Source organism: Dromaius novaehollandiae, chromosome 2, assembly GCF_036370855.1.
Source record: "Dromaius novaehollandiae isolate bDroNov1 chromosome 2, bDroNov1.hap1, whole genome shotgun sequence".
Taxonomy (NCBI): Eukaryota; Metazoa; Chordata; class Aves; order Casuariiformes; family Dromaiidae; genus Dromaius; species Dromaius novaehollandiae.
The window spans coordinates 15,794,876-15,819,331 of NC_088099.1; the positions used below are offsets into that span (position 1 = coordinate 15,794,876).

Genomic DNA, 24,456 nt, shown 5'->3' on the forward strand with positions numbered 1-24,456 from the left:
TACAGCAACGGAGTGAATGGAATTACGTAATATGACCTAGCTGATGTGATATACCATAAGATTTTAATTTATTTCATTGATATAACTGTAAGGAAAAGAAGACAAAGGACCAGCCTTGCCAATTCATTCGTTGACTGATTAGAAAAGAAATCCAATCTAAATTTGTCTTGATGCTACTTGGTGTTGCATGTGAAATGGTTCAACCTAAACAGTTTCCAGGGCTGGGGAGGTGAGAAGAGGGGAAGAAGGGAGAAGAGGAGGTAGGTTGGTTAGGAAATCAGGATGTATTAAACAGTTTTTTTTTTCTTTTCTATGAGTTACATGCAAAACAGAAGAAGCAGCAATCTTCTCTTTGTTTTGTTGTGCTTGATCTGATTTAATAAATAATTATTAGTGTTTTCATAAGACCCAGCAACTGTGAACTGCTTCATGGCACTGATAAGGATTTTTGCTGGATCCCTGTTCCCAAAGAGGAAAATGGATTTGCAACTGATGCAGGAACTCTAGTTGAGAGAGGTTCATAGGTACGTGGAATTAAAACAAATACGGCACATCTGCTGTTTCCATGAGGAAGCAATAGATCGGAAATGTGATGTGAAGCAAGGGGCACCACAAATATTAATGAAGTAAAGATTTTCTGTAATATAGTTCCAGAAAGATTTTATTTTTGAAACAGAGATCCTTTTTAATTTTTGATTTCTTATATATTTTAAGAATAAAAATTGTTGCCCAAATTCCATGTTAAGGCATCACTCACTTTCATGCCAGCTGCATGTGGTTGTTTCAAACTTCATTTGGATTGAAGTTCTGCCTTTTTTTTTCCAGCTCAGAGATGACCATTTAAAATATGAGCAAAATAAGCTTACATTATTTTAACACATTTGCCATTTAAGATATCATGTGTTTTCACAGCTTAAAAATTATTTCGTCCTGTTTCATCTATTTTTTTTTTTCTTTTTAAGCTGAATTGACAGAGATAATGGTCATGATTTTAGCTTTGCTCTTCTTTTAAACCGTACGTGTAACCTAGACTGGCTTTCCCTTTTGACTGCTGTCCCTTTGGTGCAGCCAGCCGACACGCACTACTGGGCAACTGGGGATTCAGGGGGAAGCTGGAGCTTTGGGACTTCAGTTCGTCCTATGTTTATTCCTCCTTCCTTCCTGCAGTTATTCCTCCTCCTGCGTTTGTTCCTCCACTTATTCCTCCTGCCTGGGCAATCGTGGTGCCGTTGGGGTTGCACCTTTTTTCCTTCCTTCCAGCAAGCCGGAGGAGGCCCCCGTGAGCCGTGCCCCCTGCCTCCGTCCTGAAGCCAGACGATAGCAAGCTCCAGTTTCTTCTCCTCTTCTCTAACCCACCGCCTTCTAAGCAGGCACGAGCTCTGTCTTGTGTGTACTGCCACGAACTGGAAGGTGTAGCTATGGTTAGCAAAGGACCTAGTCTGAACTGGTAAACTCAGACAAAAAGGGTGCGTTTCCTTGTGGCTTGATGCTGTACTAGTGCAGCTGTTTCTGACAGGTTGGGAATAAAGGTGAGAAGTGAGACTGTACACTCGAAAAAAGATTGAGTAGACATACGCAGTAGGATAAGGTAGCTAAGTAATTTGCAATATTAATGTTAAAGCTGGTGTACATACATGTGCAACTATTTCCAAGAAGAAATATTTGTTCTTTAGGTTGTGTATTGCAAACATTTTTACAAACTGTGGAATAAGCACCGGTGGAGTGAGGTATCCAACATGAAAAAAACCCCAGATCCTTCTAATATTTCTTCAGCATGCTAGGCAGTAAGCCAGTGTTGAATCACTTTGTATTAAAGCTTAATTTCCTCCTCCTTTTGAACACACTCATTTGTCTTCAAAAACCTTTACTTTCCTAATGCATAGGAATCCATGATTGCGTATAATTTCAACCCATTTATCCAAAGCGCAGACTAAATTAAAGCAGACCAAAAGAAAGCAGTCATATCTGTGAGCATCTCTATATAAAATTATTGAAACACACATTAAGTATTCCATCGTACCATTTTTATTTATCTTGATTTTCTGGGCAATAATTATAACAACAAAGCACAGATTTTATAAAGTAAACCCATCAGTATTTCTTGCTCATAGTTACTCTGCATCACTATAAATAGATCTCTCTTCATAAAGGCTCTTTTAACTCATCCTCTCATCAAAACTGATGGAGTTTGCTAGTGATTTGAAGGTCAGTAGAACTCGTCCGTATGCAAGAGAAACATCTTAGTAGAATATTTAAGTAGGATAGTGGATATTCTGGCATTCTGGGTAGGTGAAATGAATGGGATTCAAGGACTCTGCCATTTTTCTGAATGCACAAATGTGGTCTTACTGTAAAGCTAAAGATTTGGTAGGAGGCACTTGAGTGTCAGAGGACAGCAGAAAATTTTGGGAGGTGTGCTGGTAGATGTTTAGATCAGGGAAAAAAACAAAGAAAGAGTATTTCTGAATCTATGTGAACTCATATTCCCACCTCTTTGCAACTCGGTTCCCTGATGATCTTTTTCACTTTACTGCTATTACTTGTGCGTTTTTCTGCACTTTCTGAGGCTTGGGTGAATTCAGTGCAGGGCATGCGTCTTTAGCATGAAATTGGGACGCCATCTCGGGAAGGTGTGAGTAATTTCTGAAATCACCCCAGAAGTCCTCCTGTGGTGTTTCAGCAAGGCAAACAGCAATTGCCCCAGTTCTGTTTGTTTGTGCTAACTGGAAGTTGCTGGTTTTGCTGTAATGAAAAGTGGTACTGTTCTAGGTCATCTGAATTTGGAGCCTGTACAAAAAACAAAATTTAACCAATTCCACGACAGCATCTTTCTGTTTGCCAGTTAACTTACAGGAAACTTTTCATTTCATTTTATAATTCAGGGTTCTGCATTCTTACTGCTCATTCATATACACATATATGCATATATACATACTTGTTTATATACTAGAGATACAGTATTTATTAAAATTAAATTAAATCAAAGCAGTTAACAAATTTTTATATTTAGAATATTTAGAAATGCTGTCATTGATGATGCATAAATGTGTGTATATATATGCATGTATGTATATATTTCAGTGTATCTGTACATAACTTGTAAAAATTATTTTATGACAAATGCTTTTCTTTTAAACTACACAGTCCATTTCTAAACACATTCACATAGTGTAGTTTTGAGCCACCTTCCAGATATGTTTGTCCTGATAGTCTTAGTAATTGTTTTAGAGGAGAACGTGCCTGACATAAACTTCTTTGCAAACTAAAAGAGGTAATAAAGAAATACCATTTTGTTCTCTTTGAATTTTTACTTTGCTTTTATAGGTCAAAAAAGCAATATGTTTTGTGGGTAAATATCTACAGCCAGACGAAAAGTATGTTGATGGCATAAGATGTTGGGGTTTTTAAATTATGTGTAGTCATATCAATTTAATTTATTTAGCAATCAGGAATATTAGTCTTAGGCATTGGTTTATAAAAGTACGAATGATAATTATTTATCTTCAATTCTGATTTTAAGAAAACTTTTCAGAAAAGCTTAACTTAAAACATATAGTTAGTACACGATAGTTTCTCAGTTTTCAAATCTTAGCTTATTTTTCTTTCTCTATATTCTGATAATATGAAGCATGGTAACTTTTAGGTAATTGTGGTGATTGAAATCACAAAGACTCTAAACAAGATTAGAGACCAGCAAAGTTATTAGTGTAGCAAAATTTACCAATGCAGCATCTTGGAAACATGGTCTTGCTTCCATGTGGAGCACTGAGTTTAAATATAGTTTAAAGAGTGTTTCAGAAATGCTCAAATAACCAATTCATATTCAGTCCTGTAAAATAAATCTGCAAATGGATTCTGAGAGTCACCTCTCTTATCTCATTTACACAGTTAAAATTTTTTTTTATTGTAGAAGACATTAATTTCATAGTGTCGGAGAGCTTAATTTTCGTGCCTTATATTTTAGCAGACTGGCAGTGCAGATATCGCTATGTCTGACACATCATATTTTTCTGTACAATCCTATGTGTTTTGTGGCTCTTGTGCAGCAGTAGACTGGCCCAGAAATCACAATCTGGGATTATTGTCTTTGTGTATCCTCAAGGAGTAATATTTTAAAGTCACTGCATCTGTTGGTACTTAAGAGTATGATTTTTACTTTTTATTTTTGCCAGTTTTTACCATCTGCATGTCTGTTTTTTGGCTCCTTGATTTAATTTTTCAATTTAATTTCTCAGTTGCGCTGGGATTTCTTTGTCTTTCTCACACATGCTCTTTTTGACTCATCCATGAACTTGCATTAGAAAAAAAATTATTTACAGCAGTTGCACAGTAAAATTGTTGGCCTTCACAATTTGGATTTTTTAATGATAGTTTTTTATTGAGTCTTTTCTAGTAAATGCATGTCATTTTTGGAAGTGAACTAACTTTTATTAGACTATGTTTAAGATTTGAAAAATTACTTTGGAATAAATTGAAGTATTTTGGCGGGAAAAGCTAGCTTGGTCACGTTAAGCACGTTCTAGTCTTTCATACTCATTTAGTTTTTAATGCTCAAGAGGGAATAATTTTCTTGAGAAATTTGTGTTATAATCATAAACAGACATAATTCAGTAATTTTCTCATGAAACATTGGCTGAAGTTTTGGCACTAATGACTCGAAGCTCACACAAGCAGGAACATTTTTGTTTAAATTCCAAGAAAAATACTAATGAAATACATTAAAGTACAAACAAAACATGCATACAGTGTTTTAGAGACTGTTTTCAATAAAGGGGGATGTATCTTCATCACTTAATAGATGTCTCATGAACTTAGGCATGTTCTAGCATTTCAGTTATGTCCTGATAGGATTTGAGTTATTTCATGAGCTCATCCCTGACAAATCCTTTCAAAAAATTACTCTATGTAAACTAGAGTAACTATATAGTAACTATATGACACCTCTATCAAATATTTTGCTTCTGTGTGTATTTATGAATATTAAAAACTCCACTGCTGCTCTGATCATTTTTTTGACATACATAGTTGCTTCTAACTTGAAATCTAGTATATTCCTTAAGGTTGAATTTAATGGCTTTTTAAAAATAAGGAAATAATAATAATAAAAAGTAAGCAAATGCACCTATTTTTGTAACTGAGTATTAAAGTTTTAAAAGTCTATTTTTACCTTCAGGCATACCTGCTTGCTCATAGTTGACTTTCAGACCCAACTATGGGTCTGCTTTCTTTTACAGCTTCCTCTGGGTTCTCATGAATATTTGTGTAGTGCTGCCAAACACAAAACCAAAGTTTGAGAGTTTACCAGCATTAACAGGTGATACTGTGTCCTCTTTTGCATACTAAGCTAATATTGTTGCTATGCTTTCTATTCTGTGTGGTCTGCTTTGAATTATTTTTCATAACAATGATGTAGACTATCAGAAGTCAAAAGAAATACTGTGCTCCCTTGGGAAGACGTGCTTTCGAAAGGGAGCAGTACTGGGAAGTTCTGTGCGGCAGAATCAGTCGTCTTCTCTTCAGTTACGCCTCTACACTGTTTTTCTTCCAAATATGCACCTAGACCACTATTACTACGTTATGAAACTGAGAAAGCATCCTGCTTTTACACTGAGTGATTGGAGCTTTCATTCCCACTAAATTGTTGTTGTGGCTTACTGAAAAGATTTTGTCTTGGAGGAAGAGGAGTGTTAGTGCTTTATCTTAAATTCTCAGTTGCCATTAAAAGTTCTTAGTAAGGTTTTCCAGTTTTACTGATAAAGATTCATACAGACCCTGTTTGAGGGGTATGAGAAATGAGGTACAATGTAGACTGCCTTTTCAAAATTGGAGCTCCAAAATTATACCTGACTTCAAGGATTTTATTACAGTCAGGTTTATCTTCTTGATTCCCTGAGAAACGTGCTTTTGCTAGTACTGTAAGTAATGGGGAAAACTGGAAAATCAAACCAGTATATGTTTCCCACTGTATGGTGAGATGGGTACTGAATTATTACACTGTAATAATGTCCATGCACACATGGGTTGAATTTAGAAATGATAATATGTGATCAAGAGATCGTTGATCTTTGTTTCTCCGTGGCTTGAAACCTTAGAAAGTTTTATGTTTTCAGTTGAGCATAAAAGCTGTAGCCTCCCACTGGGATTAGTTCGTTACTACAGTTTTGTTGTCCGTAGGGCTATTTAGCAAAGGACAGCTGAGATATTCACCTCTGCTGCTTTTTTCTTGCCTTGCATGTGGCGTCCGGGCTGGTGCTGTTTCTGAGAAGCTGGAGCTGTGCTCCCGGTGCCTCTCGGCTGCCTGGAGCAGGGTGCCGCGTTTCGCCTACCCACCTCCTGCAGTTCACACTCGCTGTGCCGCAGGGGAAAGCGCAACAAATTATAGTATTTGGGCTTTGTGCGTGCACACATGGCGAATGTCTTTGAGCATGTAGTAGCGTTTGCTTGGAGGAGTGCATAGTTTGTTCCTTTGATAGATTTTTGCTTTCCTTTGAGCTGAGAGAATTCAAGCAGCATTGAGAGAGGGGGACTCTACGTGCAGGAGAATAATCCACTGATGTCTAGCAACATCTTCTCTGTTGCTCTTACCTTGAATCCAGTCTGTTTTAAGTCTATGCATAATCCATGTCTGACTGCCAGATACTCAGTCATGCTTTACTATGTATTTGAAAAAGCTCAGGGGAGGCTAGATGTAAACTTCTTTTTTAGATAAAGTGACCCAACTGACTGGTACATTGAATTCATTGAGGGGAGGAGGTGTAAAGTTCAATTCATTTCCAACCCTTGTATTGCAGTCATTTTCTGCAACGACACATAAGGATTGATTACCATGGCAACAGTGTTTTAGCTTGTACAGCTGTGAATGTGGTTAATGATAATAGAATTATCTAGTCATTTTAAATCCTGTTATATTATTAGGTCATCTGCACCATCCCCTTGCTATGTGCTGAGTTATTCCCCGTAGTATATCTTGTAGTTCTTTGTCCCAGCTACTTTTACATGTGTTGAGCAGTAGGAGTCCTGCTTCTTCCCTGGGAAACTTTCACAATCTGATATATCACCCCATTAAGGATTTTCTTCTGGTATTTAACCTCATTTCACCTCGCTCCTCTTGGCTACATGGCTTTGTGCAGTCTGGAAGTTCAAGTCCGATCTTCCTGCCTATCAAGCAACGGCAAGTAATCCCCCGTGTTCCTTGCCTGTACTTGGGCTTTTCAGGATTTTTTTGTGGGGAAAAACAAAGTTCTAAACCCATCACTTTTTGTTCTTTTTTACTACACCATTTTGTTAGCAGAGTGCCTAGTACTAAAATACTATTCAGGTGGCCTGAGTTGGTTAGATAAAGAGCTTCCAACTTTCTGGTGGTTAGAAGTGCTTCCTTCGGCCGACGCACCCGTGGAGCGCGCCTTCTTCCGCCCGCCTGCGTGCCCCGCTGCGTTCGATAGCACTCTGTAATCAGTGCGAGGATGCACTTTCCTAAAGCGAGAGAGTTGTTCCACAGCCTCTGTCACAACCCAGCAGGAGCATCCTTTCAGTCTTCTGGTCTGGTTTGACCAGTGTAGGTTTGGGATGGACAGAAATATCAATATATTCCCACATGTATATAGATTGCAGAGTTTATTCTCTCTTGTGATTTGCTCTGTTTCTAAATATTTTGTAAATTTGTTGTTTTTTCACCATCCAAAGAAATAATTTCCAGCCATATTCAGAGGGGCAGGAAAGTGGAAATGAAGTTATCCTTCTTTCCTGAGCATTTTGTGTTCTGTGTTAATTGGCCAGATCAGCTTAAAGCAGGTAAAAGAAAGTACTTTTTACACAGCAGGTAGTGAGGCCATGGAGTGCTCTTCTGTTGTCTCATGAAGTTGCCTGCAGATGTGTTATGGTTACGTGATTGTTATACTCCTCACCTGCTTTTTTGAAAATAGTTGAGAATTTAGTAAATAAGACTGAAGCGTATCACCATCCTTTCAGCTATCTGTTGTTCGCACTGCAATTTTCTTTTGCTTTTTGAATAATTTACTCTTTGTTAGTATCCTATGGCATACCTATTTACTTAAAAAAATATATATATAAATAAATATGTATTACATTAATATTAATCTAGACTACCCTGAGAAGGTAAAAGACTGAGAATTGCCATTTGAAATCACTTTTAGAACTAATTTGCTGCAAAAATATTTGATGCTGCAGTAAAATTTAGATATGGTAGATCTACTACACTTCTGTCGTCCAATAGTTATTTAATTTGCGGTGCTTTCTTGCTGGTTTGGGGTGGGAAGGGAGAGGTAGCACTACTTTTTCCAAGATATTTCCCTTTGAGGCTTAGAGTAGATTACATTTCTCAGTATGCATTATCTTACATTTATTCAAGTTTCAATTTCCTCAGTCACCACGCTTCTCAGTCCACTAGCTTGATATATATATCTGGAAAGTCTCTCAAAGCTCATTGATTGTGTTTTAAAAGATTATGTTTTAAACCCAAGTTTTGTTTTACCGGCAAATTTTATCACTTTGTTTTTAGCTTGCTCTTCCAGATTATTACTTCTTTAGGTAATGTTATCTTGCCATCCTTAGAAAGTTCCTTAGTTCCAGTTCCTTAGAAAGTATTAGCTTTTCTGTTCTAAAGATTATTTTCGTGTTCGGTTGTTCTTATGTGTTTATAGACCCTCTGTGCTTGTTCTCTGTTCGTTACTGTGTTTAACATGGATATATGCAAAGAGAGGAAGACAAGTGCACTTCAGTAATTTTATAGATTCCTTTTTTGTGCATTGCAAGGCATACAATGCATGTGTACAGTGTATTTCTTCAAGGGTTTTTGTGAAATTAATCAGATGACAAAAAAGTTATAATTAATAATATTAAAACACTGTTCTGAGCCCGTAAGTAATCCAAGATTAAGCTGTGCTTAGGCATTGAAGCAACCAGTATGGACACCAAGAATGGGGAACCTACTGATTTTAGTAAATGAAAACTCACAGGTTTTAAGCAAACTCATGTTTGCTTGTATCTGCCCATATTTATATGTTGTTTTTAAATCATATAGTTTTATGAGAACACTATGAACCTCATTAATTTCAGTGAGAAATCCCAGCCTTTCTTATGGATTTTTTTTTCCTTTACCTGGTCTCACCTTTATAGTGAAGCAGCTCTTAATTATAAGGTATAGTGACCTTTATATCTTATTTCAAAGGTTCACTGTGTGGTACCTTTGTGAGTTGATTTATGTGATGATAATTTTTCTCCTTCCCTGCTAGTCGGGAGTATTGACAGGCCGATATTGTCTGTTCTCAAATTTACTGGCATTTAAGGAAGTACAAAAAACACAAGTCCTAACAGTATCAAACCTAAACTCAGAGGGACCAGACAAAAGCTTTGCTGGCAAATTACTGCGGTTACGTACTGCAGCGATTCTTGTCCTATCCCCTGAAATAGCCAGAGCTGGCCGTAGCAGGATGCTGGATTATTTCAGCTAGTTAGTCTGAAAATCAATATAGGATCTGAAAATGGAGAGTCAAAGTCCCCAAAGATGCTGCCCAGAAATACGCTGGAAGAAGAGCTCAGCGCAGCTTTATTTCTGAAGTTGGTTCTTTCTGAAACCCCAGAGTTTGCTTTTTTCTTCAAGTTTCTTCAAGCTTTTCCTTTCATGGCTTAAAGAACGAAGCTTCAGAATGGTAACAAGATATTGCTTTCTTTCCCCTCGTTACCTAAAAGTAAATTTTTACATCGTTTCACTAAAATGACATAAACAGTTTAACCAAAACAAACATTTCTTCAAGGGGGCCGTAGATTGGGCTAGCTTCCTAGCCTGGCTAATCTGGGATTTGAATGTGGTTTATTGTAAATTGATAACAAGTTCCTGTACATTTGGAAGCTATCATGGGCTTCAGCTTGTTTCTAACTTATTAAGCGGCAACTAAGAAAACCTTTTGTCTAAGCTAGAGTGTTCCAGTGTGGTGCTGAACAAAGTCTGCTCCCCCATAATCCCGCCTGACATGCAGCATTCTCCACTCTGGCTCACCCGAAAACCTGCTTATAGAGACAGCTGTGCACAAGCTGGTATGACTTTGTCATGAAGAAAGTCACCCAGGCACAGCCCTCTCTAATGTATATTTAACTGCCTTACTTTCAAGTTTGTTTTTTGGATGGAATGTAGGTAGAGGGATTCAGCCATAAGATGTATGTGGTGTTTGTTTGTTTGTTTGTTTATGCACCTTAGATTTTAGTGAGCACAGGAAGCAGCACTCTAAAGCATTGCTGTCCCTCCTAACTTGGCCTCTGCTAAGGAAAACTGGAATCGGAGTTGTTTATATGAGGTTGTTTAGAAAAGTGGTTATGCAGTGACAAATGACAGAACCAAAGGTCTGCTGGAGATTAGAAACTGCTGGAGAGAAAAAACAAGTTACGGAAAATAGGTCAGCAGTATACAAGGGCAGCAGGGATTTGCGCCTGAAAGGCATGTTCATTTTGAGAAAGCAGGCAAGTGCTGAGGTGGCAACTTTAGTAAAAGAGACACAATTATATAGATGAGTTGAAAATAGCTAGGTACAGATAGAGAGGTATAGGTATAGAGGTGTGTATATAGACGTAAAGGTATAGAGGTGTAGATATAGGTATACATATAGATGAGTTGAAGATAGCTAGGATTCTGAAGGAGGGATGAAGAAGAGGAATGAGATTCAGGGTAGAACAGTGTGAGTTGCTGAATGTTGAAAAGAGTAACTTGAACTACCTGAGAAGAAATTCTCTATCTGAGAAGAAATTAATTACACTGAGAAACTGCTACCTTTCCTGGTGCAACCAGCAGGGCACTAAGTTATTTTTTGAAATGTTTTCTTTTTTTTGTATATCTTATAGTTAATTTACAGCGTGATTCTAGGATTTATGTGATTTCCTAGACGTTCTTGCTCAGCGCATATCCGACAAGGAGTCTCTTGTGGTGTTCCTGGGTGGCTTAGTGAGGAGTGACTTGATGCAAGATCCAATTTGGCTGTTGATCATGTTTCGTTATATCTTATATAGCAGGTTCGCAGGTCGTAGAGGTCGTGTAGTTGTGCCAGTGTGAAGTTGAGACCAAAGAGCCCAGAGGGAGCTGGTGGTTTTCCTAGCTTCTCCTGGTTACCAGCGCCCTTTGATGGTAGCCAGTGGCCCTGGTGGCTGCGCTCTGGGCTAACCTCAGCACTGGATGACTTGGCTTTCCATAGTGATGAGTCTAGATATTTTGGGTTGTTTTCAGAAGTTAACTTAGGGGTATTTTCTTTTTAAAGTGCTGTCTTAGCTTTTTTTTTTTCTCTTTGGTTGACTTCAGTAATATTTGTGAGTATTTTATGTTTTTCTAAAAAGAAGGCTCTGGCTATCTTAAAGTGATCTCACAAAACTGAAAGCATCTAAGGATCAGTCTCAACAACGTGGAAAGCAATCTTTTGTGCCTCAGTTTCCTCAAATGAAGGAGGAATGTGCAAAATAATATTTAATCTTCCTGGGGGTGCAGTGAAGCTATAGTCATTATTGTCCATGAAGCACTTTGCCATACTGTGCTGGAAGGCACTACAGAAGCACAGAGTACTATTTATTTTAAATTTGATTTAATGCTTTTGATTAAAAAAATTAATAAAATTGTCATAGACCAGATTGTAACCCTGTAGGCACTTGAAATGGAGCATTCGTAAATGAAGCATTTAGTAAGAAGTTTGAAATTGTTTCTCGTGTTGACTTCAGCAAAACAAATTGACCAAAGAGCAATGAAAAATGCTGTAGTAGTTTCTGTTATTAAAATGGTGAGTTTGGCGCCCAAGGTAAAATCCATATTGTGCAAAACAGAAAAAAGAAAAAGAAAGAAAGAAACCCATGAAAGCAGAATTGGAGCAACTTTAGTTGAGTTTCTCTGCGATGGATGAGGTGAGCTGCCAGACAAAAGATGGCATACCACTATGCGATACTGCAGAAGAGAAGTAAAAGATAAAGCTGCTGAACGTTAAAATCTCATGACCCAAGTTTTGCGGAGCAGCCAAGAGCCCTGGTGGGTTGTGCTGGGCGGCAAGGCCGGGGCGGTGTCACAGCTCTCCCCTGCGCCGAGCCCGGGCACCAGCGCAGCCCAGGCTGCTGCCCGATGCATTGTGCCTGCCACACGCGGTCGGCGACGGAGGGCAGCCTGGAGCCTGAGCTTTTCTTGCTTTTAGTGTCTCAAGGGTTTGAAACACAGAGAATTACCTTTAAGATATGCAAGGGAGTTATCCCTTAACTTGTGCATGCCTGTCCGTCTGAGTGGCATGTAGAATAGAAAACCTTTAAAATATAAGTATACATAGATATTTGTTCATTCCAGTGATAGGAATTTAGATCTAAGTGTCAGGAATAAACTATACATTAGCAACTCCTAGCAAATGAGAACCAAAGGTGAATCTGCTTATGACTGAGAAGAAAACGACATACTTTTCTTTAAGGCAAAATGATGATAGAATAGTGTATTTGTGTTTTTCTAATTCTTTGGACTTAATTGAGTGATTTTTAGTAACACAAAGCTAAAACTTCTTAAAGTTTTGGTTCCGTAAACAAGAGGAAATTCAGAGTTAAAGAATATATGCTATCTTTAGACTCCCACCAATGTAGAGACTTACGGTATTGTAAAATAGATACTGCATTTTAATTACATTTTTAAAAAGCAAAGTCTTTAATAAGCATTCTGACCTCATCCCTAGACAGTCCTGTGCCACTCTGAAAAAGCTATCAAGAACTGAATTTTGTTATTAAAATGCCGGTGTGAGTAAAATGATGTTTTGTGTGACAGAGAACAGAGTGCAATACTTCTAGCTTGCTTCTAAATTGACTCTTACATTGCATACCCGAAGGGCTTGAGCTGGGCAGTGCTTAGCTGAAGCTAGTGAAAACCCTGCCTGCTGATACAGATCTGCAAATCAAGCAACAAGGGACTATTTCAGATTAAAAAAGAAAAAAAGAAATGAATAAGGATAAAAGAGCTATGAGACCTGTTTGAAAATTGCCTAATGACAAATTCAAGTTCCTAAATAAGAAATGCTTTTTGTATTCTTAAAAAAAAAAAAAAAACCCTTAGAAGGATGAAAATCGTGGTCTTTGAAAAGGTGAGGTGAATAATAATATATTGAGGAGCATTACAGGGAAATTGTGAAGTGATTTATGCAGATTTTTTTTTCTTTTGTCTCGATATCAAGGGGAGAATATGTGACTCATCTATAATACATTTCTGTAGAAGTCTTTCTGATCCCTAATCTTATACATGGAGGCACGCACATTTGTTTTTCTGTAGGGAAAACGTGTGTGTCCCAGTTCCAGGTATCCTTTGTCTTTTCTTCTGATTTTAAAAGTCACACAGGACTTAATGACTTTCTTTTTTTTTTTTTTTTTTTAATATCTGTGTACAGAATAAGGTAACTTGTCAGATTAAAGCAAAAAATATTTAAAATTCTGTTGTTCTACACTGGTTACAATCAGGTGAACTCAATGTGGCCTTATTTACTGGAGAACTAATGGGCATGCCTAACTTGACCTACTTTTATTAGAGGACTAACAGATAAAACAAACACACTGTAGTCATGTGAATACAGCATATTTTATTTCTTCTTATCTTAAAAATAAAATATGGTTTTTGCTGTTGTGGCTCTTAAAATACTTTTTGTTTCCTAGATGCCACAGTAACTCTCTGTGTTAGAGGTATGTTGAGGGTTTCTTGTTTCTTACCATAAATGCCAACTTCTCCATATAGAAATGAATGTTAGTTTTTGGTTCTTTGCTGGTCCTGAAATCCCAGATCTGTTTAACCTGAAACTGTGGCATATGGAAAATTCAAGTTTTTAAGGAAAACTATACTTCATTTTGTACAAACGTTGAAATAAAGCATCTGCTGCCAATGCACTGGTAATTCTTTCTATATATGCAGATATTATACGAGTCCATTGGGGTCTGTGTGTGTATGTGTATATATATAGACACATTATATCAGTAACATGAGGAATGGTAAGATAAATTGTACATGATGTCATGAACCAGAATTGCATTCGTCACATGACAAGGGCTATCTTCGTGTTGGGTCACCACGTGGGGATGCCTGCGTGAATGGGCTATGTCCCACAGTATTCAAAGCAATTGAAAAAAGAGCCTGTGTAAAACCAGTCCTGGCCTTTGGGTGAAACATTCCAGGGGATTTTGATCATACATTGGCCTATGATTGTAGCCTTGTTTCAAATAATGCCGATAACTATTTCCATTAAAAGTATTTCCCATGACTTTGACATCAAAGAATGACTTTGTAAATCTGTATTTAATATGAAGCCTGATATCTGTTTTACATGGGCCGATCTTGGTGGTCTGTATGTTAGCCTATGAATTACATAAAAAGAGTATATAATTTCAGAGATTTGAACATGGAAGGAGTCTGCAGATAAGGCTTATTTAAAACAAACAAAGAACATAGCCTTTCTTCTGTGAAACTTTTATTCCACAGGCATGTTTTGGATCTTGAGGAATACCAGAAAGCCGTATAAAAACTGTAATGAGGCAGTTACACAGAATGAACCCATTTTATTTTTAGGACAACAGTCAATTTGAGGTAATTTGATATAGTTGTATGTAGGTCTAAAACATCTGCTATGAGATACGAGTACTTCTCATTTAATAATACAATGGAAATCTCTATAATTTGCTATTGATAAGATCTTCAGAGAGCACTTTAAATGATTTGGTTAATATTGCAAGCATTGCATGTGTCACACTATGTATTTTGAATATTTCACATATTGGAGATTAGTACTTTCCTATTGCATCTGATCTTTTAGTCTATTCTATCTGTTGTCACATTGTTTTTTAAAAACTTATATTTGTGGACTCACCAATAGGCGGCACTATTAGCACTGAAATGCACTTTGAAGTCGTAAGAAACCTTTCTTTGGTATTTCTGTTTGCTTTAATTGTTTTGCTTCGAGGTTACTCTGTAAATGAACTGTTTACACACATTCATTATGTAATGAATTATCTTGAATTTTGTAATTCTTTGATTACTTTGCGTCTAATAAAACATTTAAAAAATAGGTTCTAGATCCCAAATATTGCCAGCTGATAAGGACAGGAAGAGGTGACGCTCATCTGGTGTCTTTGAGCAGGAACAGGCGTCTGTGGCTCGACAGTCTAAGCTCCTCTTGAGACATTTAAGACATGTTTTAATATTATTGCCTTTAGAAGTATCCTAACCAAAACATTCAGGGATCCCAAAGCTCCTTTGCGAGCCTAAATAGACTATTATCCCCAAGTATATTAACAGAGAAACACACTTTTTAAGTGATTTTTTTGCTACTATTGCAAGTCGATGTTGGAGTTAGGAAAAGGCCCAGTGTTTTCATCATCTTAAATCCTGCTTTGATATAACAGAGAATGAGATGTATCAGGTTAAGTTTGGGAACAATTTATCCATTTATAAATGAACAGAAATTCAGGGCACTGAATTATCATCCTCACTGTCGTATTTTATAATATGCTATAGTTATTATGGTGAGAATTGTTTGTGAACTGAGAGCTGCTGCAAGATGGCTCACCATGGAGTAGATACTGTGCTACGATAACACGTGAGACTTCTTCGAAATGTCCCTTAAGTGTGATCTGGTTGGGCGAGCTACATAATCTCCTTATCCACTTAATATTTTTCTTCTTTGCAGGATTCCTGATACATGGATTCATTGCAGTACTTGTCAGAGCAGCACACCTGCTCACTCTGAATAGTGCCTTGTACTGCCAGGAGTCCCAGGGAAGTGAGCGAAACTCTATGGGAGGGGAGGCCACTCTGTGTGTGGAAAAAGAAGATTGTGGTTTCGACTGAAGCAGCTAATATAGTCTACAAAAATATAATTACAGTACAAATATAGATAAGTTTTAGAACTAACATTGCTTTAGAGATTGGTATGTTTTTCCTTCCCTGACAGTTCCCATTTTGTGCTGTTTCACTTGTGTAGGTTTGCTGATTTGTTCAAATATTTACAAAATCGTTTATTTTGCAATATTCTTTCTCTGCCGGTGGCATTGACCCTTTGGCTACCTTGTTTGACACAAATACGTTAGATCAACACCAGAAAGAGCCTTTGAGTTTTAATGCATTTCTTGCTGTTAAAGTTATCGCTTTAAGGTCATGCTAAAGCCCCTTCCTTAGAGACAGGGCAGCAATAGTATAGCTCTAATGAGGTTGGCTCTGCCACAGGAGAGTTAGAAGGTAAGCCCATAGTGCTTACTGCATAAGTTACATTTTGGAAAGTTGTTTAGGGTCTACTCATATTCAGCCCATTCTGTACAGCCCATTGCTGAAATGCAGAGAAGTCCGGTTTACCTAATCCCTTGGAAAATCTTTGTAACAAAACTCATAAAAATAAATGTATTCCAGCCTTTTCGCACTGTGGTACATGTTATTGAAAGGAATGCTTTTTTGCTGGTAGAGTTTATTCTTTTGCATTAAGTTGTTATTAGTTGAATTTCAAGTTATCCAGGTTTATACTATACTTTTTTTTTCAATTTCCACCAAGTTCCTAAAAGTCACATGAAGCTCCCACTTTGCCATTGTATCTCCAAAGCAAGTTGTGAGTGAAATACTAATGAGAAGTTATCTGTGATCTTTTCCCTGGAGAATGTCATGCTGTGTAATTCTCAGTGTTACCATTATTGCTTCAGTTCAGACTCTCTTCGTCTGGAGAAGCCCGAGAGGAGAGCTGTGCACCAAGCTGCTTAGGCTGGGGCTGAGGTTAGCTCTGTGAGGACTCCACCAAAATAAAATTCTTGTTGCAAATTTTCTATTCCTTTTTAAATGATATGTAATAACTTTTGATAATTTGTAATAGTAGAAACAAACCTCCCTAATACACACTCTGTCCAAGACCTTTTTTCCGGTAAAGACGCAGAACTGGCAAACTGTCTCAAGTTAAATTCTTTAGCAAGGAAGCCTTTGTGTCTAACCAAACTCTTAAAGTGCTGTCATGCTTTTATTCAATGCTGCCTACTATAAAAAAGAATTAACTGTCAACTGCAGTAAAATCTAGTAGAAAGACCCTTTAGTGATGTCTACTTTACGTGGCCGAGCAATGTGTGTGTTGTGCGCCTGAAGTTGGTATGGCTATGGGTGCGACAGAAATGCGTGCCAGGGCAGATGGGTATGATTTTAGTGACATTTCACAAGTTGCTGAGCCTCAAAAGACTGTGGACTGTACATAACATGTTATAGAATAACTGAGATACTATAAAGCTTGTCCTATTTTTGGTAGTGTTATAAGGCTTTAAATACATGTTGTTCGCAGAGTCACAAGGCACAAAAGTAAGTGGTAGTTAGTCAAAATAGAATGAAGTGTAGTATAGGCTTGTCAAAGGAAGGCTATATCAAACTAATTTTCATTATCTTCACTGAATATTTGGTGTTTTGGTTTTTTGGACAAAAGGAAATAAAGCACATCTCCCTCAAATCTGTAAAAAAGCATTTCCTTCCAAGACACTTTGCAATAGAAATAGTGCCATCACGCAGTCAACCAGTTTTAAGGCTCAGCTTGATCAGTTTATTAAAGGGGATATATGACATGATTGCATGTGATAGCAGGGGATGAATTTGATGTTCATCTGGAGACCCAGGAAATCCCTTACATTCTGTGTTCCTCTATGTCTATATCATATCTATTCACTGTTTTGACTGAGCAAAGCAAATTTCATTTTGGACTAGTGTGGCATATAGAAACTATATGAATATTGCAATTTCCAATTATGGGATGACCCTGCTGCACAGTGATGTGAATGACATAGGAATGATTGAGATATGAGGGGAATATTAACTCATAAAAAATAATTCACTTTGTTTTTGTGTTTTTTTTGGTTCTGGTTTGTTTAAGCGGATGATGATTTAATATAGTTTTTTTTTTCTCTCTCTCTCTCAATTACTGATAATAGCAGTGCACTTAGTATAGAACTGATGTGGATTACACAAAGCTCTCTTCTAATTATATGTGCATGTATATGTTTGTGTTCAAGAGGGAGAAACCCTGGTTTTTTTTTTCAATAACTTTCATTTTTTTCCCATGTGATCTTTGTAACTGTTCTTCAGATTTGATTGAAAATTGCCATTCTCTGGAGGTTTGGCCAGTTAATCAAGAAGTGAGAACATTAGCACAAAAGCCTGATGCCGGTATATTTGTGCTAGTTAAGACACAGGAAATAGGTCCCTTAGGAGCTGTTTCCTCCTAGTCTGATCATACAGAGAGAGAACCTACTTTATGCTGCAAGGACCAAACAAACATTTATAAAACACGGCTGCCAGGAGACTAATAGCAAATACAGTCTCTTCTTCCATAACCATTACAGAGAAGTGCAAGAGAACAAAAGGAGGGAGATGAAGGGAAGGGCTTATTTTAATAACATAAGCATTGTTTTTGTTGTGTCCCAGCTGGGGAGAAAAGAAATTGCTAGCGTGCAGTCTTTTAGGAGCACTTCTTTATTTATATTGTGTCCATCTCTACATTAAAATCTAAACTACCTGTTAGAAGTTATGTACTGTTTCTTTCTTTTTGCTAATTTTAGTACTTTAATTCACTACACTAAGATAAAAAAAAAAAAGCTAGAAAACAAGCAGGCTTTAATTCTCCTTCCAAAACACAGAGGCTGCGTATTGAGTGGCTTCTGTTCACAGAGGTGTGTTTGTCTGATATATTTACCATATATTATTACCTTGCTGGTTTACTATAATGGTTGCAATTCCTTGCCTTTTCAAGACCCTGTTTTCAGTTGATAATATTTGCCAAAATGCTCTAAGTGTTTTATAAGAAGAACATCCACCCTACATAAAAGTATTTTGCTGCAGCGATTCCTTTGCAGACTAGTAAAAATAAAAAATAGATTTAATTATGGCATAAAAGAACATTACTTTGCGTAGTTCTTGTGCATCTGTGTCATCACGGCTTTTGTTGTGGTTGGATCTTTTTTTCAATTAACAAGTTTAGAAGTCAGAAGAAATTTTTGGTTGTGTGCACTGGCAACAGATTTACTACAATTTACAGCTGAAATTCCCAGATTTTCTATTTTCACCGAATATGTTAGAGTGTTTGACAACGCAAGCTGACTAGACTACACAAACCATTTGCCTGGAGCTGCTGAGCGTGGTTTTCCATGTAAGGACTATTGCCGTTTAGATAAGCTAGCTGTAATGCCGGCTCTCATCCCCTGTGTGGTGGGGCCAGATGCTGCAGCCGAGCACAGGTGTCCTGTCCTTCCTCTGCTTCCATAATCCCCTTCCCAGCACTCAGACAAGGTGGGGGATTAAGCTGTCTAAACTGAGTGCAAGTTAACAGCAGCATCAGGGCAGGGAAGTGCCGGTTTGGGAGAGGCAGCCTGCTGTAGCTGACACTGGAGGTGCAGTAGAGAAATGAGAGTGATGCCTTCGGTGCCTCGGGCTGCGGACCTGAACAAGGCAAATGTGCAGGATGGAGGCTGGATGCGAAACCTTAGTACAGCTCTATGTATTTTGATAATCTTAGAGCTTTCCTTTTTTAACGTTAGTCGGGATTTATTCAGCGCCCAAGGTAGCAGTTGTTTACATAGTAAGTGGTCATTCAGTATTTTCTGTTGCCTTGGCCAGTGTCACAGACCTTGCTCTGGAGCGTTCCCATCGCTGCAAAGCAGAGTTACTCGCTTTCATGTTGTCTTTCACACAGCTGTAATCAGTAAAATATCCAAGCACCTCCTAAACAATAATGAAATTATTATTATTTCCCCATCAACTGAAAGGGGTTCACTCCCGTTTTTTCACTTATTGGGAGAATGGAGCTATCAATATTGAGTTTGAGATGGGAGCTACGTTTTGTGAGAAGGCAGGTGTTTACCTGGCCCTTCCGTGCGTGTGGAGTGCCGTGCCTGTTGCCCCTGGTTAAGTTGGTTGTAGCCAGCACCTCCTCACATCAGGACATCCTCAAATCAGGTGCCTCGACAGGACGAGTGCGCACATGAATCGCGTGAAAGTTGAAGGGACTGGACTAACTGTATGCATGCTCCATGGCTGCTGACTTTTCTGTTGGTAATTGTCCACCCTGAAGAGGACCCAATCTGAGATGGTGTGACTAAGGGGATATTTTGGTGCGTGTATACTGAACAAGGTTCTATTGGCAAGTATAGTGCTGATATTTCTTAACGTTGGGGGTTTGTAGTCATAAGAGTGGTTAGGGAAATTTTCTTTAAAAATACCAATGTAAAGCTGCCCATTTGTTTTGTATTTCTTTAAAGGTGTGTGGGCGAACTGTGAAATGGACCTTTCTGTATTCAGAATTGCTAGCAGTGTTCAGAGTCCATTTCAAGCGGCTAAGACAACTTTTCAGTTTTGGAGTAGTTAATCTTATTGTAGAACTCCTAACAATAAGGAAACAGAGCTTTTTTTTCTTCTTAGATCAATGACTTGACTTGTTTTGGCTGCTTTGTAAGCATGGTGGTGTTTTTCTGTTTGTTTTTGTTGTTTTTTTGTTGTTTTTTGTGGGTTTTGTGGGTTTTTTGTTCTTGTTGTTTTTGCAAGAATCTGCTACTGTCTGCCTGTGCAGAAACCTGACTCTTGCAAGACACAGGAATTTTGTATGGACCCATCTAAGAATAGGACTAATTCTTTGAAATCCCTAATTCTGTTAAACTAATTTAAATTAATTTTAAGGACTTTGCTTTGGTTTTGATGCCATTATTCAAGGTTGTCATTATATTGTTTAATCTCTAAGTAGCCTGCATACATGGCAGATGGCATATAAGTAGTATGGAAAGTTGCTTCCATTTCTTGTGACACAGAAAGGCTCGGTGAGACGCCCTGGGTTAGTCAGCTCCGCTAACAGTAAGATGGAACGGATAAAGTTTTATGCTGACTGCATAAGGTGTGCAGAAGTACACTGAAATAGGCGCTTTGACTTTTCTCTGTGCTGTAAAAAAGAAATGATGTTTTATTGCTTCATTTCAATTCTGGGGGAAAAAATCATTCTGTCTTTAGTGGCTGCACATTAATGACATGAGAAGCTGTATCTTTTGATATAGCAGGGATCAGTGTTTTTGTAGAGATAAAGGAGAGCTTACAAGCTTGGGAGCTTGCCCAAAAAGTTACTTTTGAGAAAATGTCTGAGATGATATCGGTCTCGGATCTCAGAAACTTTCTTGCTCTGCTAAATGTCCTTTTCACTGGTTTCCCTCGTGATAGCACAGACAGGTGGAATTAGCCTTTCAGGAGGAAAACTACTTTCCAAATAAAGAAATTGCCTGATGTAGAGATTTTCACAGCTAGTTACTTTTCTTAGTAAATCAGAATTTTCAGTCAAATCCCTCTGCAGGTGTCCAATTTTTCTGTCCGTTCACTTCGATGTAAATCAAACCCTGTTATTTTGAGAGGAAAAGCGTGCCTGATTACTGTAATATTAAAGATTTTTAGAAGGATACATCTGTTGATTATGGCAGTGGTACTTTAGTTAGAGTTGTGATTGCCTGTCTAAGCACCTATTTACAGGCACATACATGTTTTTGGTAGAGATCGGTCTGCTGTGCGGGAAGAGGCAGGCATGGGCATATGGGAGCTGCTTTTTCTTAACTGCTTGGCTGACCGGCAGGGCGCCTCGTTCCAAAGTGCACCGTGGTTGCGGTTCTCCCGAAGAAGCGCACGAGGAGTCAAGGCATGGTGCCCGATGGCATGGCTTGGCGTAGTGTTTGGTTTGCGGTTTCTGCTGCATAGTCGGTCTCCTGTGCTTCAACGGGTGTGGGTAGGCGCCGGCAGGTTAGGTGGCCCTTTCCCTGGTCCTGGCTGCACTCTGGGTCGGCGGGAAGCCACCGGCTTGGCAGAAAAGTCCTCAGAGTGCGAGGTGGGACAAAGAGGCAACAGGCGGAGAGGCCTCGCTGTGAGCTGCCTCTGGGGAAGGGAGCAAAGACACGGTTGGGCCTGAGAAGTGATGGAAAGAAAGAATTCCGCGAGGATTTAGCGAGCGCTGGGCACACCCGGCTGCAGCCCAGGAGGCCACTGGAAGTAGCTGTAGCAAAGGGAAGTCCAAAGGTCCAAAGACCAAGGAGGCAACGGGAGCTTCGTTTGCAAACAGACTTGCTTTAAACTAGTCAAGGGAAACATCTAGGGGCTGAAGGACAGGGAAGGGTAGGACCCAAGTGGTATTAGATGAGCGATTGTTACACTGTAAATATATAGATGTGTTTGCTAAAATGACATGGCATAAAGCCAGGCAATCATTTATTAATAGAGGTGTGTCTACTAGTTGATAGGATGTTATTTCGGTCTCATGTGTGTATGTATTTATCGTATGTTTACCTGGAAAGCCCACACATGGAAAATAGCCAAAAAAACTGCATTAACAAAGTAACATTTGGGATGACCCATTGACATAGCTGAGATTCAAAATTGTGTTTCTTCTGTAACTATGACGCTGGACTTGCAAATAATAGCTTCTGAGCAATGTAGAAAATACCTGTATGTGTCTCTGTAATCGTGTGTCCCCAACTTCAAAGCAAGAGACTCATGACAACAGTCTGCAAGATGCTATATGAAACAAGTTGGAACACATTTTTTAAAAGGAAGTGATTCCAAATGTTCTGATTTTCCCATATATAGTTTTGAAAACTGCCTGTGATTTTATAATTTCTTTAGATATTTAAATATGTGTGATTTTAAACCTTCATTCTATTCAGTTGCACATGTGCAACTCCAATCAATAAATATAAAAATATAAATATTAGCTTGTTTTCTCATATTTGTGACATATAGATTATTGTATTGGGTTTATAAGCAACTTTTACTATATGGAAAATATTTTCTTTGGAGTTCTTGTTTACATTCATAATGCAGTTCTAGGCAGGTTCAAGATGCTGGTTAACCTTTGAAATGTATTACTTGCCTAGTGCTTAACAGAGATAGATGACGAAGAAGTGCATATTAAAGCCTCTCAAAACACAGGATCATCAATCTTCAAGTAGCCTGGCTTCATGCAGTGCACTGCTATCCCGGATGCACAAGGCATATCTACCGCTCAGAGAAGCCTGATGTATCCAGCCTCCTGCTTTTGCAGGCTCTCAGTGGAAATGTCAATTGGACATTACCAACTGCCTCTGCCTTGCTTTAATATCTCTTCAATAATTTAATATATTGTCTGACTCTGTGTGCTGAATTCATAACCTATCACTTATCATTTTACTGATTTGATGGCTCTCCCGCTGGAATCAAAATCTGGGCTTTGAATCCTACTCTTTACACTTTATAACATTTTCTATTTGGTCACATGAGCAATTAAAAACATAAACTTCTAATGAGTAACACAGGTATAACAATGGTTCTAGATCTTCTTTTCTTACTAGTAGTCCTTGAATTAACTTGATCTAAATTTGGACATACAACATTCCCAACTCTGACATGAAAATTATAGGTTTGGTGAATAATACATGTTCATTTTGGAAGGTCGAATTAAAAATCAAATCAATTGGTCAGCATTAGATCCTCATGTAACTCTTTGATGTCAGCCATTTCTGGAATGCTATTAATAAAGGCCTGTCATAAGCTGCATAAAGAGGTCTTTGTGTAATTATATGAGCTACAGTGCCTTATACTGTTTGTAACTCTTTGCAAATGAGACTCAGTGAGCTGACTTGTGTATTCAGCTGAGTCCTCCAGTAACTTGCCTGAAGAGAAGTTTAAAGGAGTTTGCACATAGCTGCTGACTGGCAGCTTGTTCTGTGCTTTCATTTGTGTAACATTTAAAAAAATCTGCTCTGATACCTTCTGTGGAATTGCTTTTATACTTGTAGTGAAACTAAGAAGTAAAACTGACCAAACTCTAAGTAACATTACAAAAAAAGCATAAAATGGCAAAAATAATTTGCAATAAAAATAGAAAGCAACAGAAAAGATTTTTGTAGTTGTAGAAGCATGAATTTCCACTGGAACTGCGGTAACCGTCATAATTTGAAAATGGGAATGTTAAACCCTGTTTGGAAATAGTTAAATTATTAATCCTAGGTTTAAACCAGATTTTTTTTTTTTTTTTTAATATCTAGGATGAAGATCGAACAGAGGAGGACAACAGTAGAGTTGAACCTGTTGGACATGCAGACACTGGTTTGGAGAATGCTACCAGTTTTTCCCTGGAGTAAGTTACTGGTAGAATACATTATTTTAATGATGAGTCTTGAAACTGAATAGAGACTAGCTAAAAACTCAATAGTATAAATGATGTTTCTCTTAAGAAAGCAGGGCAGCCTTTGTTTGTTGTGTGTAGTTCTATTTTAAACCATTTGCTTAGTGCACCTTTTTTAAGGCAGCTTTTAAAAAGTTTTTAAAAGCCTGCATTAAAGATGAGCATTGGACTCTTGACATTTTTAAGTGCTGATGCTACAGCAGATTTTCTGCCTCACAGAAGATGCTTATTTGATAGAATTCTGAAAAGCTGTTGTAAGGAATAGGGTCAAAGC

The 24,456-nt window shown here is 38.0% G+C and overlaps 1 protein-coding gene across 12 annotated transcripts in view; it reads left to right on the forward strand.

The window, feature by feature from the left end:
• PARD3 (par-3 family cell polarity regulator) overlaps positions 1-24,456 on the forward strand; it is a 465,794-nt gene that overhangs the window by 217,321 nt on the left and 224,017 nt on the right. For all 12 annotated transcript variants that reach the window (XM_064505791.1, XM_064505797.1, XM_064505794.1 and 9 more), the window contains one exon: positions 24,043-24,134. In XM_064505791.1, the coding sequence (XP_064361861.1) occupies positions 24,043-24,134 (92 nt within the window). The remainder of the gene's footprint in view (positions 1-24,042; positions 24,135-24,456) is intronic.